Source organism: Scylla paramamosain, chromosome 14, assembly GCF_035594125.1.
Source record: "Scylla paramamosain isolate STU-SP2022 chromosome 14, ASM3559412v1, whole genome shotgun sequence".
NCBI classification, from domain to species: Eukaryota; Metazoa; Arthropoda; class Malacostraca; order Decapoda; family Portunidae; genus Scylla; species Scylla paramamosain.
In genome coordinates, this window is record NC_087164.1 from 18,879,347 (window position 1) to 18,899,922 (window position 20,576).

Sequence of the window (20,576 nt, forward strand, 5' to 3'; positions counted from 1 at the left end):
GAAGCTGTTTGGGTTATAGAGAGACCACCTGTAAGGTCAGAAAATGGAGAAGAAAAACATAAATGAAATATGAAAAAAGCAGCAAGTAAGTGACTAAAGAAAAGGGAGATATGCACAAAAGGCTACAATGGGCACTTCTTGCCTATAATTGTTACCTTGGACGGAATTCTTGGACAGAATGACTTATTAAACAGTGTGAGGAGTACTCGTATACTCCCAATAGAAAACATTCACTTACAATGACTAATTCAATAAGGCATTCGATGGACGGTAGTGATAAAATGACACACCTTATAAATAATCACTGAGGTATTAGCATGTATGATGTGGGCAATTGTATCAACCTGTCTATCATAATCCATTAAGAATCATGTCACAAGTTTTACAATTTTGTTCTTCTCTGCTCCAATCTCACAAATTTTAGCAGTATCTGTTAAGTCTTCATTCTGCTAAAAGAAACCTTATATTTCTAGCAAAGCATTAAAAAATAGCCTCAATGTGTTCCATGACTTCCATCACATTTGTATTATATTATAACTCAATATTTTACATGGCTCTAAATCTCTTCCTATTGCATTCAAAGACATGATTATTTCTTCTACAATATATTAAAAAATCCAAATAAAAAAATGTTGTGTACAAAAAATAATGTATCAGACCTCTAAAACTAGACTAGATCTCTTCTACTGAGTACCTGCTTGTATAATGAACCTCCACTAACCTTATTGACTGCAACACACTTGTCAGGGGTCGCACACACACTAGCATGGCATCACTGAGGTTCACTGATGCAGCATGCACAGTGACCAAGAGGGGCTTCAATACCCCTGTTATGAAGGGCTGGACAAGGTATTCAATAATCAATCTCAGGGAGTCCACAAAAATGGGTCGAACCAGACCTTGAAGAATGAATCTGAAATGATGATAAGAAAATTTTTTATCAATTTACCTTCATAGATCTACAATATATATAACTAAACAAGCAACTCTTACTCTTTTTGGTAATAATTTTTGCTCTGTCATACTAATGTTACCATGCAGTATGAACTATTCTCAATGATTTTGCATTTTGAAAATAAATTTACTAATACACAAGTTTGAGCTGCATTTCAATCACACTCTCTTTTGCCTGCTTTTTTTCTGAAGAGAAAGCAAGTAAAAAGAATGGAATGCATGGTACATGGCAAGTCTTAGAGAGCAGACTGGTGCTCCATATTACAGACTTCCTCAGTGTAAATTTTACATGAGTAATGACTCAAGTGTCCATTGCTCTTTATGATGACAAAGTAAGGCTTGGCAGACACAAATGTTTTTGTGGTCATGGCTTTAGTGGCTGCAACTTTTGTGGCCCATGAATTTTGTCTTAAGCTCACACATGAATGATTATTGTGGCAGTCACTATTATGATATGGTATGTATTTCCTGTGATAGAAATGATGACTAATGATTTTAATCTGTCTTGGGTTTATGACATGAAAAGGATGATAGTGTCTTGAAATATGTGTCACATATTGCAGGCTGATGAAATTGCTTATTTGGAAAGATACAAATAACCATGTAAGCAAGAAACTTCATACCACCAACAGCTATTTCAGTGCTTGCCTGTATCCCCATTTCTTCCACTTCTGTCCCAGACACTCCAAAGCCAGCATGGAAATGAGCTCAACTCTTCACTGGCTGACCACATCATCGCCCTGTAGAATCCCACTTGACACCTTTCTAAGCCTCTCCAAAACATTGCCCATCTCCCTCCAAGGCTGTGTTGCCTGACTTTCCACGTCCACAGCAGAGGAAGCTCCCACTTTTGGAAGTGAGCACTGTTTCCTCTCTTTCTCTTCTGTCTCGCTGCCTTTTTTGTGCTTATTTGTGGTGAGCTCAAATCGATGGTGGTGTGTGTTGGTCAGGAGTGACCAGTTACTTTGATGTTGTTATGTATCTTATGTTACATGAGCAAGAAGCATCTCAGTAAATCTCCTCACATTTGTCTGTGTTTATCTCTGCCTCTTTACCTACAGCCCACATCCTTTTCTGGTGTCCCTAGTTTCATGTTGGAGAAGAAAGTGACAAGGGTTGCACTAGTCTCCTCACAAACCCTCACCTATTTAATTTCCATTCATCTAGTGCATTCCATTCATCTAGTGCTATTGCAGCCTCAAAGATCTCTACCCTTGCTTATTCCTTAATGTTTTTATTGCAATATTCCTTCAGCTTTGGATTACAAAGTGCTGTCCATTTCTGTACTTCAGTAATAACACTTTCACAGTCAACTGCCTATGAAATTTATTTTCACTCTAGTGTGATACCTATTCATGTGTAATGGCTTATGAACCATAGAATTCCCAAGTTTTTATGTTAAGTGGAGGTGCCAGGTATTGATTTATTTAATCTTTTCATCCAATAGCACACAACACTTTCTAACAGTGAGCTGCCAAAATCAAATTGTGTCACATAGCTTGAAAATGGGTCTGGAGAGATTCTGTTTGCTGATGCAGCCACAAAAGTTGCCTGTGCATGATATTCCATTGTAACACATATATTTAATTTCTAAATCAGTGTCAGCCACAAAAGTTGTGGCAAAAAAAGATTGTATGGGCCAAGCCTAAGCAGTTCACAATGGTTCCTCAAACTGGGACAATTGACATACAAGTACTATGAAATTAAAAGAATATGGCAGTCATCACAGTAAGGCTGCACCTCATGCAATGTAAGAAATGCATGCCTTTGATATGTATGATTTATCCTGAGATATATATTTACCAGAGGTATTTGTGATAATAGTGAGTTGGAATGCAATATGACCAATGAAAAGGTGATGGAAAGTTATGAAAAGCTTATAGTGATGAGTTGTTTCTTGATAATTTTTTGGACAAACATAGAGACAATATAAACAGATAAAAAGCATGCAAATAGAACCATTTCATTAAACATATTTCTTTCTGTTAATAAAGTAGTAAGCTATACTGCTTTGATGTTCATTTTAATACCAACACTGAAACCAAGTTTTTAAGTTTTAATGAATAATTCATAAGACTTCCTAAACATTATCTTATGTAAAATAATAATTCTAGGCTTCTAAAAAAGATCTGTCAAGAACAATACCTTAAAAGATGGTGAAGAAATAAGATGACACAAGTCAAAGGCAGGGTGATGAGGGCAAAACTTTCTCCTAAGGCCCTGTTGACTGCCTCCACTGGCCTCTTCCCAGCAGACTCCAATAATGTTTCCCCAGACGTCAGTATCAGTGGTGGAGGGCTGAAGATTACAGTTATTTTACAACTCTGGCTACCTCACTACAAAACAAAAACAACAGCAATTCAAGCCTATTTTCCAATTAACCGAGACTAAATATTCCAAATATTTTATAATTTTCAGTAAGATCTACGCACCTATAACACAAAGAGATTATTTGAGAGTCAGAACATGTTTTTATCAAATATGAGTACATAAGTAAAGTTTAAACCTGCTAAACATGCTTAATATTGAGCACATGATGAAAACTTATCTTACCATTCTTTGGCAACAGATACATTATTGCCCATCAAGGAGGAGTCATGACCCTGTGGTGCCATTTCAACTCCATGTGCATTCTCAGATAATCTGGGTAATGGTAACGGAGTCTTGAGAGAGATCTGTGGAATGCTGGTCTGGGTGCCTCTGGGGACATCACTGAACAAAGTAGGTGACTCTGAATGCAAAACTTTATCTTCTGAAATGTAAAAATAAAAATATCAAAGTAAAAGTTAAATGTTACAACTGGAATACAGCAGAAGCCAGCATGTTTAATGTTAAATCATTCTTTTGTCCATGTATTATGAACTAGCACCTCACCAATGACCATGCTATCATTCAATAAATTATGAATATTCTACTATTACTCAACACAAATGTGAGTATCACTCATGTAAGCTACTCCTTAATTAATCCTTTCCTAGCAGAGGATCTACATGGTGCTTTTTTTTATTTGGTAGCACATAGGTTTGTCCCGTCACCAGAAAAGGATTAAAGTTTACTATCACTGTACATGCTGATCTTTAAAATAAACTTTCTCACAGAAAGGCATGACTCTAAAAAGCTTGACTGGACCACCACGGGGGCAGTTAATCAACTAAAGCCTACACAAATAGAAGAGACTCCATCTAAACCTCTAAGAATCATGAGAATTGCAGAAAAAAATGGCTACCAACACTACTGACCTACAAAATGAAAGAAAACACCTAGAACTAGTTTGTATTATCTATAAAAATACATCCATATAATAATTTAGCTATTACAGGTATATTTCTTTCTCACAATATACCAAAAAACTTTTCCACAAGTAACCTTTCATTACTTAAAATTCAATTATCACACAATACATCTACCTCCATTTACTTGGGCTTAATATCCATCAACAATGTGAATTGACTTGGAAAAGAATTACGAACTTTATGGCTGACCACATGCCAACCTTACCCAAATCTATCTGCAATCAGTCCTATCCAGACTATCAAAATGACCAAACCAACCACCTGTTCAACATGTACAAATTTACAAAAATAGAAAATAAATGACAAATGAAACTTACTGCATTTGTAATTGGAAATCTGATCTCAAATTTGCAGACATCTAGGGTAGGAAAGTTCAGAAAGATATAAACTACAGAATAATTTTGCTATAAAAACAGTTCATGAGAGAAGGCTTTGACTGCATTATCAAAAATAAATGAATAAATACATAAAAAATAACAACAACAACAACAACAATAATAATAATAATAATAATAAAAATAATAATAATAATAATAATAATAATTCTAGCTCGAAAATAAAGCTACAGGCTTTAATTCAGAACTGACTAATTATCATACACCTACTGGCAAAAATCAATGAAATGCCCAGTTATAATGGGGGTTTTGCTCATTTTATTAAGGGCATGCTAATAGCTAACTTATTCGGTTATCAAAAAGACATGCCAGTATTTGTCAGAAAAAGCAATAACATATAACAAGAATACTACACTGCAAGAAAGTGCGACATTTAAGTATATCTTAATGACCAAATAGAACATGAATGTATGAAGCAACAAATAAAGCTTTGTTGGCATTGGAATAATATTTTTCAATTATTTAATGATACAGCACTAAACTATATTTAGAGTAAGAGGCTCCATGCAACTCTGCTAAGATATTTCAGTTACCTAAAAGTCTCCTCAGTCTGTCTGAGAATAAGTGATCAACCATCCAAGCACTGTGGACCAAAGCAGAATGTCCATCATGAACACATCCTTAGAATGAACTGCTTTGACACCACACACACAAACAGTTACATCTTCTGAGTACATATTATATTAATATATTACTTAGGAGATATGAAGAAATTACAATAACCAATTTCCTTAATATAGTCCAATAGTTAATATTTTTCGCTTACCCACAAATCCTTGATTGTCAATGCCTTCCAATGGCTTCTGTGAAAATTTTGGAGCATTTTTAGCTGCCTTCTTTGATTTCTTTACCATTTCATTTTTCTCAACTTCAGCTATTACCATCTGCTGACTGTTCCCCTTAATTCGGTTCTTAGGTTTCACAGTTGAGTAGAGAGGGTCTTCTGAGTCACTGTCTGGATTTGGAGGACCTCCAACTCCCGTTCTTTGTCCTGTCAAGAAAACTGAATGGTTAAAAAGCAAGCACCCATGACAATTTCTAATCTCTTTCAGTGAGTATACTACACAACTACAGTACAGAACAAGTATATATACATATATATATATATATATATATATATATATATATATATATATATATATATATATATATATATATATATATATATATATATATATATATATATATATTTACAACAATGTACATACTGTAGATATGTATATTGTATATTTTTTGTATGTAATATGTAATATGTATATATATTTTTTTTCATGCTTAACATTTAGATCTACTGAAGTCTAGTCTGAGACCTGTTCCTTGTGTTATGTTCCCCTAAGGAGCATCACAGAAAAATTGAGACCTAAATGTCACATAAAAAGAGAGAGAGAGAGAGAGAGAGAGAGAGAGAGAGAGAGAGAGAGAGAGAGAGAGAGAGAGAGAGAGAGAGAGAGAGAGAGAGAGAGAGAGAGAGAGAGAGAGAGAGAGAGAGAGAGAGAGAGAGAGAGAGAGAGAGAGAGACTAAAACTTGATACAGAGTAATCCTCCAAATAGAAAAGTTCATTATATTCGTACCTCAAAACTCAAAATGTCCTCATAACTTGATAATAAATAGTAACACAATAATTGGGATTATAGGATAAAAGGAATAATCTTGAGGTCATACCGTGCCCACCATCCTGATCTCCAGCAAAGGTGACGTGTTTCTGAGTCCCTGACGTAGGATCATAGGTTCTGCCCTTCCTCTGCTTCCCTGGTTTAGGCAACTGCTCTGAGACATGGAGAGGACTCTTGACTTCTGTCCTGAAATTACAAAAAAAATATCAAACATTTGCAAGTTGTACAGTAACCACAAAAAAAGCCAGACCTGCAGTGTGCGTGACATAATTTCCATAATAATCATAATACAAATATAAATTCTAAAAATTTACTCTATTCTTGGCACTTGACTTCTGTCCTGAAATTACAAAAAAAATATCAAACATTTGCAAGTTGTACAGTAACCACAAAAAAAGCCAGATCTGCAGTGTGCGTGACATAATTTCCATAATAATCATAATACAAATATAAAATTTAAAAATTTACTCTATTCTTGGCACTTATTTTGATATTTTGTCATAATTTATTTGGCTCTGATGAACTTCTGAAGGTGTCTGAGTATGCTGTCACTTGATTTCTTGAAGTACTTCAAGTCAGTCTCTGCACCACATGCTGGAAGTGGCTGATGAAGTTGGTGTTGCAGGGGTGAAGCTTCCTTTCCATGATGTGCCAGGCATTTTCAATAAGGTTGAGGACCAGATTATTGCTGGGCCACTGCAGACCCTCAATCCCTTTATCAACAAACCATTTCTTGACTTTTCTTGCCCTATGGCAAGGGACACTGTCATGCATGAATATGATACAGCCATGCATGTGGAAGAAATGCAGAAGATAGTCTTCCAAAACAGAGATATACTGGTCTCCATTCAACACATTCTTGGGAAAGAAGTACACACAGACCACCTTGTTCAGCTAAATAACTGAAGCATCCCCACAACATCACATATTTGAGGTGTCTTACTATGCTGACCATGTATGCTGGGTTGTACTGGTCAACAGAGGAGTAGTGTCTGACAGCTCTTGGAAACAGTGAAATGATGATACATCAGACCACATCACCTGCCAATCTCCATTCATTCAGGAAGCACACTTCTTGGCAAAGTAAGACTTTTCTTCTTCATAAGGTCTGTCAGAAATTTGTTAGCTACACAATATGGGATGTATAGGTCTTTCTGGAGGCAATGCTATATGCAGTGAACAGAGGTGTCTTTCAGCAAGACTGTCAGGCTTTCCTTTAGTTTTGCAGCCATGAGACATGGGTTCTTGGTCTTTTCTCTGCAAAAAGTTGTCTGATGATTTGGTAATCTTGTGAGACTGACCAGAATAAGGTTTTTGCTGAGAGAAAGGAGACCACAAGCTGTCACCAGCTGAGCCATAAGACTGGATTTGGTACAGCTAGTATGCTAACATAAGTACTTCTTTGATCAGCACATTTTCTCCTCTCCAAGATAAAAAAAAACAGGCCTTTTCTCTTGTGTCATCTGGTTATGAGACATGGCTAATCATCACATGAAAGATGAGTCAGGCAAACACAAAATAGTCCAAATCCTGGGCACACAAGTGGGAGCAACCCAAAAAGTGCATTATCCTGCTTGCCATCTGAAAGAGTGCAGGGAAGCAACTAATGGCTTCAGCAGGCCCACACTTCCTTAGATAGATATCAAATCTCAATGAAAATAATGTCATGAATAGAACAAGAAATGCAAAAATGGAGCCAGACCACATTCCCATGTCTTTTTAATGGGGAGATCCAGCTTTTATTTTGTGGTGACTGTAGATGCTAGAAAGGAAACTCTTTGCAGAATTAAATATGGAACTCAACAATGTATAGCTATTAATCTGAAATTTAAGACTGATCACATATTCTTAATAAATTGTATAAATATTATGTGGTGTAATGTAAGTACTTGTTTACAGGATAGGGATGACTGCAAAGCTATACGCATCCACTAGCTGACAGGCAAGAGTCTGTAGCATCTTTAGGAGACAAAGAGGCACAGCTAACAGGAAGCAAATCTGACCTGAAGGTTAACTAGTAACAAAGTCCTTACTGTTACATGTAAAACAAACCATTGGTGATAATCTAGAAAGCATACACAAAAACTTACTTGAAGTCATATGGTGGGTTATCCTTTGGTGCCTTGATGTCCAATGGAGAGTCGATATGTGGGACAAACCTGTCTTTGGCTTGAATTGTTGCTGGTGCATCTGAAAATATATTACTTTCAAAGTCTGATATCCATTCACTACACATCACAATCACCATTTACAGAGTTGAGCAAAGTGACAATTTTAGTTAATACACAGTGTAATATCATTATTGGTATATCTATGAATTATCATTATTAAGACTGGCTTGGTGGTGTAAGAATTGGTGGATTTGGGTCACAACCAAGAGTTTCTCAGCTGAGGGTGACAACTTGGGCTTGGAGATCCAGTTTAGTGAGCAAAGAAGAGGTACAAGGCATAAGTTAAGTTGCTACTTGCTACCTAATAGTCAAATAAGTATGAATGGCCTGCTATCTTGTCCTCCAATGTGTGTATATGAGATCCTGTGGGAGGGAAAGGCACACAACCTTCAGTCACCTGTGGACATGTGTGACGTATGAATATAAGAACATAAGAAAATCAGGGAAGTTGCAAGAAGCTGTCAGGCCTTCACATGGCAGTCCCTGTGTAAGCCTTATTAGAAAAGTGCCACCACCTAACCCAACCTAATGAAACTAACCTAATCTAACCAAACTAACCTAACTAAACTAATCTAACCTAACTTAACCAAACTAACCTAACTAATCTAATCTAACCAAACTAACATTAAACTAACAACCTAATTAAACAAATCTAACCTAACCAAACTAGCCTAACCTAACTAGCAAGGCTAAGAAATTAATGTAAAGTCATTACTTTATTTATCTTTGTAAAATCTGACTATGCACTGGAAATAGTCAAGGTGACATCCACCACTGACAGACATCTTCAGACTAATTCAAATATTTCAAATTAAGCTCCTTCTACAGGATGAAATAAAATGCTTTGATTGGCTTAATCAGTTCTGTATTTTTTAATTGGCCAGTGGCTGCATTCTCAAACAAAAGAACCAATCACTGTGACTTGCACAAAAGATGTGACATATGCACACAGAGATGAACACACCTTCACCAGGATAAATCAGTGCCTACCTATCCATCACATGCAAGGGTGTGTCACTCCCCAGTGTTGTCACAGCAGTGAGTGAGCTTGCTTCTCCAAAACAGATAAATCCTTAAAAATTGCTGTCAGGATTATAAACAATTTGCAGAGTTTACTCAGAGTGAGCAGCTCTATATGATAAGAAGAATAAGAAAAGCAATATTGAGACTGGTGCAAAAGTAAAAGGATAGCCAATTTTCAACAAATTTTATTTGAGTAACTAAGTTTGCAGAAGATATTGCATGCTGCAATATATTCAACAACCATAATACTGCAGATACAGTAAGCATTAATCTTGGAGAAGAATGCTAGCTTTATTTCAATATTACCCAGAAACAACAACAACAACAACAACAACAACAACAATAATAATAATAATAACAATAATAATACATATCATCTGAATAGCTTACTTTCAGGAGGAGAGGCAGAGGAATGCTGCTTCTGTTTGGCTGCGGGTGGTGGACCAATTTCTGACATGCTGTCCCAATCTGAGCCTGAATCCTCCTCCTTACTTCCTCTTCTGTTCATTTTGGTCACTGACTAGGCAATCTTGACTAGATCAATAATTGTAACAAATTTGTTGAAATCTGAAAATGAAGAAATATGTTAAATATATAACACTATAAGAGTTTCAAATACAGTACATCCTTGAAAATATTCCATCTCACTCTAATAACCGTAACTATTGATCATTATAAACACTGGTAAAATATTTCGTTTTAATCCTTTAACTGCACTCTTGAAATATTTTTGTACCAGGAGCAAAACTAACTATTTGCTCTCTTTCTCCCTCTTCCTTATGTATCCATGTAAACAATTCTCTCAATGTTCTGAATACAAACAAAGGATAACCACATCAAACGATTACAGACAAGCCATCAAATTTCACTCTTCTATTACTATTATCTCAGCATGCCAGTGGTTAGTTTCAACTCATCTATAATATACAAACAACGGCATTATATTTATAAACATAAACACAATTCGTGGCGCTGCTGTTACTGTATATCAGGTTGTTTCTCTCACTCTACTTGTCTTCTTGCTCACCTGTCACAGTCACCCACGCTCTGATGCTGGCTGATGTTTACAGTTTGAAGCGGTCCACACCAACAGACTACAATAACTTTACTAGTAAATTCACTAGTAACAATGTTGTTTTATTCTGCTTCAGCGATGTTCATATATGTAAATTTCTGGATATGGAGCTCAATTTATGTTGTTATATATGAAAAATACGTGTGTTATTGCTAGTACTACTTAGTCACTAGCTTGCAACGAGAATACTCTCTCTCTCTCTCTCTCTCTCTCTCTCTCTCTCTCTCTCTCTCTCTCTCTCTCTCTCGGCCCAAAATCAAGAGGATATGGTAAGAAATTTAATATGCCAAGAGGAGATAAGGATAAGCAGAAATACAGTTTTCTAAACAGAACAATAAAACAGTAGAATGCGTGACTAGAGGAAGTGGTACGTGGAATATACGTGTATCTAAAGGAAAAAGCATATAGTAGTTTTCTAGAAAAATAATAATGATAAATAAATGAAGTCTAAAGGAAAATATAATAATATGGTTATAAAAAATAAATAAATAAACAGGTAAACACACACACACATTCACACACATACTAGTATTCTTCCGCCTCTCATCTCAAGTTACTCTTATCTCCCTTACGTTATCTCTAATATCTATAGCTGTAATCAGACACTTATCATTTCGAGCAACAATAATTCACTGCATGAACACACACATTCTCTCTCTCTCTCTCTCTCTCTCTCTCTCTCTCTCTCTCTCTCTCTCTCTCTCTCTCTCTCTCTCTCTCTCTCTCTTTGCCCTACTCGTTTCATTTTTTCATTCCTGGATTGTCATTTCGCCAACAGTAATCCAATTAGGACCCATCGTAATCCTTCTTCATGATTCCTTTTTCCTTCTTTCGTATTCTTCTAATAAAACCTCCCCCAAAAATCCATCTCATTTCATTCTGCTTCATCTCAATCTCACAAGCCTACATCTGCACACTGTTTTGCAAGATTATTTGGTTTCACTCATTAATTACTAAAAAGCAGTAAATACTTTTTTTATTTTCTTTTATTCATAGGAGATTAGCTAAATGCTTTCTAAGAAGGCTTTAATTACTGGCCTTCAATTCCTTAGAAAAAATAAATAAATAAAAGTAAGTTAAGTTGATGAGCTAATTTAGTTCCAAAGGTGTGCTAGTACCTTGAAATGTCCCTGTCGCAGGAAACTAGATTCTTTCGTTCCCCCCCCAAAAAAAATAAAAAAATAAAAATAAACAAATAAATAAATAAATAAATAAATAAATAAAAGTTAAGCTTAAATATAGAGCACCACCCCACGGAAGGCGATCAGGTCCCTCTCTCAGCACACAAGCGGGCACAATCCAACAAAGGTCTTCAAAATATGAGTACAAACAATATATAACATTAAAATACAGAACACCACTCCCAGGAAAGGCGAACTAGTTTCTCCCTCAACACACACACACACACACACACACACACACACACACACACATACACACACACACACACACACGACATAACCCTAGAAAAGTCTTCAAACAATTAGCAAAAGCAGAATATAACATTAAGACACAGAACGTAACCCCAGAAATAACAAATAGGTACCTCTCTCAGCACACAAAGGAACATAACCCAACAACATTGAATTCTGAAACATAAGTATATATTTTTTTTTGCCTCCAAGCACTGCACACTCCACTGCTCTCCTTCAACTCTCCTCTACTAACGTAATCCACTCCGCTTTATTACATTCTTCTCCATTCCACCATTCCATCACTCACTCCACCCTTCTCTACTCTTCATTATATTTCACTTATCATTATTATAATTATTATCTATCATTCTCACTTACAAAGAAAGGAGACTGGCTAAGAGGCACAGAAAAACAAAAAAACTTCAGGAAGAGAGATGCTGAATCGTCGCTTCCTAAATTGTAAAATACTGGAACAATTTCAAAAGCCAATTCAATTCCTAAGGTATTTGCTCGCCTCACTTCCGTCCCAAGACATTCCAAGTTTATTATTTCTATCGAAGAATTTATATGTTTTTTTTTTTTTTCGTATGTCCTGAAAACATCTATTCTTCCGCATTTTGTGTTCTTGAATTCTATTCTTTCACTATCTTTCGTCAGGATGTTTTCTCCCTGTCCATTCCTTCCAATCCTATTTTCTCTGTGAACCACATAAGTCTCTCTCTCTCTCTCTCTCTCTCTCTCTCTCTCTCTCTCTCTCTCTCTCTCTCTCTCTCTCTCATACCGTAAGCAACTTTACTTATTCAATTTCTGCTCTAAGAGAACTGGATTTATGCTTCCTTGTCTTTTTTTTTTCTTTTTTCGTGGCCAGTTCTAATACTAAGGTATATTCTCCAGGTTTTGCAGGTCCCTTTCTAAACGGGACCACTCAACTGTTGCCTTCTGCAGCGGTTGGGTCACGGTCTTTGTGAGAGGTCCTAAACCACTGGGAATTCTTTGCCGAGTGAAATATGACTGTGGTTTCTTGTACGATAATTGAAACGTTTTCTATTATTATTATTATTATTATTATTATTATTATTATTATTATTATTATTTATTTATTCATTTATTCATTTTTTAGATTGTTGGTACTAAATTAGGTCAATATGCGAGTTTTCCTTAACCGACGATCGAAGAGAAAATGTGCTTGAGTTTATTCTGGTAGTTGAAATTGTTATTTTTCTTGTGCCGTTTTGTTTTCAGTCTCGTAGTACTGATGTCCTGCACTATTACAGCTTCTATTATTTATTTTCTGTTGTTTTGATGATGAGATAGAAGGAGGAAGAGGAGGAGGAGGAGGAGGAAAACATTCACGAAGGAACATTAAGAAAAAAAAAAGTCTGTTAGTGGCAACTCTACTATCTAGCACAAAGTGAAAAAAAAGAAGAAAAGAACAAGAAAATTACAAGATAGAAAAAAAGAAAAAAAAGAGGTAAAAGAAAAAAAAAGAAAAAGAAAAAAAAAAGAGGCGAAGAAGGATGTCGAAACAGCGTGGTGGGACGCAGCAGGTTCAGCGTGACAAGAGAATGGTGTGTGTTGCGTTGTCAGCGTGTAACACAACCCATGCCGCCCCCGCGCCTCCCAGCAGGTGGCGCACGAGACTAACATGGGACAAGGGGCATAAAAAAGGATAAATCTGTGCGTGTGTGTGTGTGTGTGTGTGTGTGTGTGTGTGTGTAGGGAAAAGATGTGTATTTGTATGTATCTTGACGTAATCATGTATAAATATGATTAGACAAATAACGTCTGACTGATTGACCTACGTATTTACAGTTTCACACATGATTTCTTTCTCTCTCTCTCTCTCTCTCTCTCTCTCTCTCTCTCTCTCTCTCTCTCTCTCTCTCTCTCTCTCTCTCTCTCTCTCTCTCTCTCATGTTGAATATTTGCTCTTGATTACCCCAGAACAAATCCCGCACTCGTGGTTGTGGTCTTCTGGAATTACCTTCATATAAACATCACGGCAGCGTTCGTGCAGTTGTGTGTGTGTGTGTGTGTGTGTGTGTGTGTGTGTAACGTGGCGGTGTGAATGAACTCGGCAGCTGCGGCATTCTCCTTCATCGTTTAGTGAAAAGAAACAAAACGAGAGTAGGAGGTCGATGCTCGGCGCCACAAGGGACAGTCGTTTGAGGCCGAGTCGAGGCCGCCGCCGGAGGTCGTGTGTCAGGCCGTCTCCGCCCCGCCAGGACCACCGGCCCGCCCAACAACATTAAGCACCAGCGCAACAAACGGACCGGTATGCCAAATTGCACCATAATTTAGGCCTAAGTTCGACTCGTGCTGCTCCTCCCCTTGCAACGGCCCCTACTACATCACTCCATTGCAGGGTTACGGTTCCGTGTTGCGCTTTGTTTCTCTCATCAAGACTACTTTCAAAGACCAGAGACTTGTCTTCTCACGATTTTTTTTTCCACTGATAGTGTAGAATCTTTGTTAAGCCATCACTAGAACCCTAACATTTGAGAACCCTAGCTTGGTGAAAATCGTTGAGATCAGACGACCAAATGTTTAGAAATATGGACCGGAGAGGCGCCACGCTGCGGGAACATCGCCACCTGACCCCTAAACTCTGGCACACCACGAGTCCTCCGAGGTGGTGGTGGGCGCTGCCAAGGGAAGGGCTGCCAGGGTTGTGTACAGGACCAGTGTGGCTTGTCAGGAGGGTCTTAGAGGGTTGCTGTATGTGCATCCGCCCACCGCAGACCTAATTTATGGTGGCCATCCTGTTGCTGGGGGGCCGAGTGGGTGCAAAGGACGCCGACAGGAGACGAGGACCAGGACCAGGAGGAAAAGAGAAGGAGGAAGTGGATGAGGAAATGGTGGTATAAAGAAGAAGAAGAAGAAGAAGAAGAAGAAGAAGAAGAAGAAGAAGAAGAAGAAGAAGAAGAGGAAGAAGAAACAATAACAATAACAACAACAACAACAGCAGCAACAACATATGAATTAATAAACAAGAAGAGTACAGGAACAATAATAAATACTCCCATTGTATGCCCACCTATCACCTCTGTCCATAAATGCGTCTAATCTTATAATATTCCTTAATGACTCAGCACTAACCACCCAAAAACTGAGTCTGTTACAGTCATCAGCCACCTTATTTTGTCCAAAGTGAGGAAGGGTCAACACTCACAGAATTCAGGAAATCAACACATTAAAGCTCCTATTCTTTGACGATTCACGCTTTCATTAAACCTGTTTTCAAAGGCCACAGAGATTACTAGCCAGTTCCCTGCTGTTTTTTTTTTTTCTAGTGGCGCTGCAAAATACTTTAATCTATCACTAGAATCACGTAAACACCCTTGAAAATCTATATTACATCCACTAGAGGCGTTGTAACCCAAGAAATACCTAGAAGAAATGACACACGAAAGAAAGAAGAATATAATACACGAATTGAAGGAAGAAGTAATGAAGAAGGAAGCAAAAAATAGAAGGAATAAGTAAGGGAGGAGGAATATAAACATGAAAGCTCTTGAATGCCATCGATATAATACAAAGAAGCACTCTACAATACAACCCTACGGCAAACAAGACTGTAACCGAGGAGAGAAGTGCTATGAGTGAAAGACTGGTGCTTGAGAGAAGGTTACGCAGCATGACCTACCCAAATGCCCTTCGTGTGAGCTTAGGGAAATACCATGACTTGCTGGAAATGTGACCTTCAAGGAGCTGTAAGGGGAACCGAGGACCTGCAGGGAGCAAGAGAAGAGGAAGCAGGAGTTAGTTACTCTTGATCTGTCTCTGTCTGGGTTGTCCGATTGCTTGTTTGCTTGTCCCTGCGTCTGTGTCTTTCTGTCTGTCTGTTTGTTTGGGTGTCTGTAGGTTGGTTGGTTGCTCTGTCGGTATCTCTCTCTCTCTCTCTCTCTCTCTCTCTCTCTCTCTCTCTCTCTCTCTCTCTCTCTCTCTCTCTCTCTCTCTCTCTCTCTCTCTCTCTCTCTCTCTCTCTCTCTCTCCTCCTCCTTCTCCTCCTCCTCTTCCTCTTTCATAATTTTGCCATCCCATTTCTCTCCTTCTAAGTTAAATAATTATGGTCCCCCAGAAAAATCTGTAAAGCCAACAGATCCGCTACTGTTTGAGCGAGCAGGTTGAATGAGATGATAGAAAACGAGATTAAGGGAAGGATCAAGGGATGGTATAGAGCAGGGATTCCCAACCTTTTTGTTCCTCTGTACCCCTTGGATATTTTTATAAGTTCCCGTGTGCCCACAGATAAATTAATAATAAAAAAGACGGAATTGTAATATTTTGATATTATTTCATTGTGAAATTTGTATGTGTAGATTGTATTGGAATCTTAAAGGTGACAACATCAATAAAGTAAAATCAAGTAATTTACAATATATCTTAATCCATGAGATACATATCTTTCTTCCATAATGATCAGTACGTCCCGTACTTGATCCTTTCAGGCACAGTATAGATTGTGGCCACGGTTAGTTCCATAATAGTGAAAACCAAATGGTATTCACCCTACTCTTGATTTAATTTAGATGAAAGTTTTGTTTACTAGAAATGAGGAAATTGAAAAAAAAAAACACGACATTGTGCAATCTGACTGCAGATTACAACACCATGTATTGCACAGTTGTGGTTATTCTCTAAGACCCAATGTACCTCCTGAAAAGTGCAAATGTACCACTGGGGGTACATGTACCTCAGGTTGGGAACCCCTGGTATAGAGGAATGGAAGGGGGCACGAGCGGAAAGAAGAAAAGGGGTAAAAAATTAAGTAGGAGGGAGGAAAAAGGGATGTATAGGACAAAGAGAATGAAAGAGTAGTAAAGGGGATGGAGGGGAAGAAATGACAGAGGAAAAATAAGAATGAATTAGCATATTTGATGAGGAACGAATGAAAATATAATTGAAAAGGGGAAAAGACAAAATAAGTAGAACGTGAGGAGGATACTGAAAAGATGGAAGAGGAACAAGGGGAAGAGAAATAAAAAATAGAGTAACAGAAGGAATGGGAAGGATAATATAGTGGTAGGAGAGGAACAGAGAGAAAGAAGATCTGGAGGAATGGGAAGAAAGAGGGGAAGAATATATATATATATATATATATATATATATATATATATATATATATATATATATATATATATATATATATATATATATATATATATATATATATATATATATATATATACTGAGGAGAAAGAAAATTTTTGGGAGAAAAAATGGAAAATAGAAAAAAAATCGAGTACTGAAGGAAACATGAAAAGTAAATGATAAAGTAAAACAGGAAAAGAAAGAAAGGAAAGAATAATGTGGAGAAAGATTTTTGGGGAAGAAGGAAGAAAGGGATAGAGGATATAACCAATAAGAGTAATAAGTGTACCATGAGGAGGATAAAAGTGGAAGGAGAGGAAAAGGAAGAGAAAAAAATATTGAAGCGAAAGAAGATTTGGGGAGAGAGAAAAAAAGAGAGGGTAAATACAAAAAAACAATGAAGAGAAAAATTTTGGCAAGAGGTGAAAAGGGGAAAGAGAGAATATAACAAAGTGCTGATGAAAACGTGAAAAGGACGACAAAATAGTAGGAGAGGAAAAGAGAGAAAGGAAAGAATATTGCAAAAGAAGATTTGGGACTGAGGGAAGAAAGAGTCGGATCAGGAGGAAGGGCAGGAGGACATTGTCGTGTGGAGGGTACATGCAGCTAATTACCAACTGATGACGGCTAATGGCAAAGGAAGGAACGAGAGCTGCCGCACTCTCCAATACTCCTCTGATCTTGACGGTCCTCCTACTCACCACACACTGCCCTCCTCTCGCTTGCATTCTGAAACGATTCTGCGCCGCACCTCCACTGTTTCAAGACTCATTGAAGTTACATACATTTTTAAGGGCGTTTTCACGGATCTAGTGACAGACTGGTAAGATTTCTACATTATTAACATGAGAAACACGCTTGAGAACCCGGCTAATCATCTCTGTGCCCTTGGAAAACAGACGTAGTGAGAGAGCCAGGAGTTTCTGAATATAGGGCCCTCGACTCTCGCCCCGCCCCGCCCCAACCCGCCTCGCTACCACCTGCCGTTGTTTGCTCTTGTCCCCGCGGTGAGGATGGCGACTGCTGGACAAGGAGGCGGTGACGGTGTGTGTGGGTGTGTGTTTATCGACACGTCACATCCATCACGGGCGTATAAAAGCAGTATGTGACGCTACGTACTGTGGTAAATGTGTACACTGCATAGTGTTCTGTGTGTTAATATGTGTGTAATAATGTGTTTAGTATTATGTGAGACGGAAATAAGAGTAAGATAGACTTTCTGCTTGAACACATTTTTCTTTCTTCTAACGATGGCAATTTATTTGAGAGAGAGAGAGAGAGAGAGAGAGAGAGAGAGAGAGAGAGAGAGAGAGAGAGAGAGAGAGAGAGAGAGAGAGAGAGAGAGAGAGAGAGAGAGAGAGAGAGAGAGAGAGAGAGCAAATCTCCTTGCAAACACTCATTCCTCAAGTTTCTCTCTTATTTACTTTACTTTAGCAAACACACACACACACACACACACACACACACACACACACACACACACTTTTTCTAACCTATTTTTGGCAAACTTTTTAAATTATCCTTCAATTAAGCATTTTTCTACCCTTTTTTTTTTTATCCTAACCTGCCTTCCAGTCTGATACTCACCTGCCTTCGCCATCCCCTCATAATACGACCTGACCTTGAGGGACGGTAGCTTTTTCATCCTCTGCCGCCCCACATCAATCTCACACCTTAATGCCTTTGTTATCAGAGCGAGACTTGCGGGGGTAGTCAGGCAAGGGTAGGATGGGACGGTGGTCTCTCTGTCTGTCTGTCTCTCTCTAGTGCTCATTAAGAAAGGATCTCTCTCTCTCTCTCTCTCTCTCTCTCTCTCTCTCTCTCTCTCTCTCTCTCTCTCTCTCTCTCAGGTGTCGCCATCATCGCCCTCATCCCGCTTCGCTTCTTTGTCGTAAAGGAGAAATATCATGATCATTACAACTTCCTCGCGACTTGCTTCCTCTTTTTCTTTCTTACACTAATGAGCGGGTTAGTGGACTGTAAACTCGTTACCCGGTGGCTCGATGGGCGGGAGAAAAGCCTTATACGGTAGTGTGTGTGTGTGTGTGTGTGTGTGTATGTGTGTGTGTGTGTGTTAATGGATTCGTAGTGACTGATCGTTGTGTTTCTTCTACGATGGATACACTAGACTCTAGAGTGATAGTAGTAGTAGTGGCAGTGGTAGTAGCAGTATTATTATTATTATTATTATTATTATTATTATTATTATTATTAGTAGTAGTAGTAGTAGTAGTAGTAGTAGTAGTAGTAGTAGCAACAGCAACAGCAGTGACTTTTGTATCCCGACCCGCTGCTCCTCCTCCTCCTCCTCCTCCTCCTCCTCCTCCTCCTCCTCATGCTACTTAACCCCAGTGAGCAGCTGAGTCCTTTCGATAATACTCAGGGTGTGTGGTGATCTCTCTCTCTCTCTCTCTCTCTCTCTCTCTCTCTCTCTCTCTCTCTCTCTCTCTCTCTCTCTCTCTCTCTCTCTCTCTCTCTCTCTGTTCTCTGGAGAATTTTCTTACGTGAGAGAGAGAGAGAGAGAGAGAGAGAGAGAGAGAGAGAGAGAGAGAGAGAGAGAGAGAGAGAGAGAGAGAGAGAGAGAGAGACGGAAAAGCAGGTAGACAAAGAGACAGAGGAAATAACCGAGTGCGCATTAAACTAAATAATTTTGTTCCTCGCCTTCATCCTCCACACATCGAGGGAGCGGAAAGGGCAAATGACCTCACCACCACACAAAGTTCACAACACAAAGGTTGCTACTCACGCTTGACAGTATTCATCATAACTCAGAATGAAGGATGATGAATACTGCTGAGGGTCGCTAAGAGTGGCATGAGGCGTTATGGTGATCTCTTATATTGATCTCCAGGGTTCTGAAACGTGGTGAAGGGCGGGAGGTGAATTGCTGACATTGCACATGAAGAAGTCAGTTGAATACGCAATGAAATCAAGGAGCAGATCCACACACCGAACGTTTTTGTTATTTCTCTGTTAAAGATTTCGACTATATTGGTGATGTTTTGTCTCAAATGTGGTGTTATTTAATTCTGATTATATTTTCCTATCTTCCTATGACTGTGACTACGGACCGTATTCTGAAAAGCCTTTGCCGCACCTCCTCTAGTTTCATCATTTAATTACCTCTAATCTTAGAGGAAAATTTTTAATTGCAAAAATTTTAATATTTTTTGTACAGGTATAAAAGCTGTGTATAAAAAAAAAATCAAATGAAAAATTTTTATCTGATAAATGGGATATATTCTTACCTTAAAGAAGAACCATTTTATATAGTTAAAATGTTGTTTAGAGTCCTTCGGAGTGCAGTATGGATAATAATCATATTTCACTTTAAAATAGAGGGTTGTGGGATGAGTGATGCTGCACCCCAGGCTGGGCAGATGGAGGTGTTTGGGGGATGTGGGAAGGTAGTGTGGGGGGTTGTGGGGTGATGTATTCTTTACTTGAAAAAAAAAATAAAATTGTACATAGTTAAAATATTATTTCAAGTTCTTAGGCGTGATGCTTCACTTAAAAACAAAATTGAAGACACTTGAAGAACA

The 20,576-nt window shown here is 38.1% G+C and overlaps 1 protein-coding gene across 6 annotated transcripts in view; it reads right to left on the bottom strand.

Annotated features, from left to right (window-relative positions):
* Positions 1-20,576, bottom strand: part of LOC135106979 (uncharacterized) — a 105,219-nt gene that overhangs the window by 4,285 nt on the left and 80,358 nt on the right. For 4 of the 6 annotated variants that reach the window (XM_064016465.1, XM_064016459.1, XM_064016461.1 and 1 more), the window contains 7 exons: positions 9,841-10,017; positions 8,347-8,446; positions 6,306-6,442; positions 5,409-5,633; positions 3,508-3,706; positions 3,100-3,252; positions 722-913 (listed from right to left, as the gene is read on the bottom strand). In XM_064016465.1, the coding sequence (XP_063872535.1) occupies positions 722-913; positions 3,100-3,252; positions 3,508-3,706; positions 5,409-5,633; positions 6,306-6,442; positions 8,347-8,446; positions 9,841-9,958 (1,124 nt within the window). In that variant the 5' untranslated portion in view covers positions 9,959-10,017. Of the gene's footprint in view, positions 1-721; positions 914-3,099; positions 3,253-3,507; positions 3,707-5,408; positions 5,634-6,305; positions 6,443-8,346; positions 8,447-9,840; positions 10,018-10,432; positions 10,456-10,477; positions 10,543-20,576 lie in introns of those variants that run through there. The other 2 variants (XM_064016463.1, XM_064016464.1) reach the window with 2 other exon arrangements.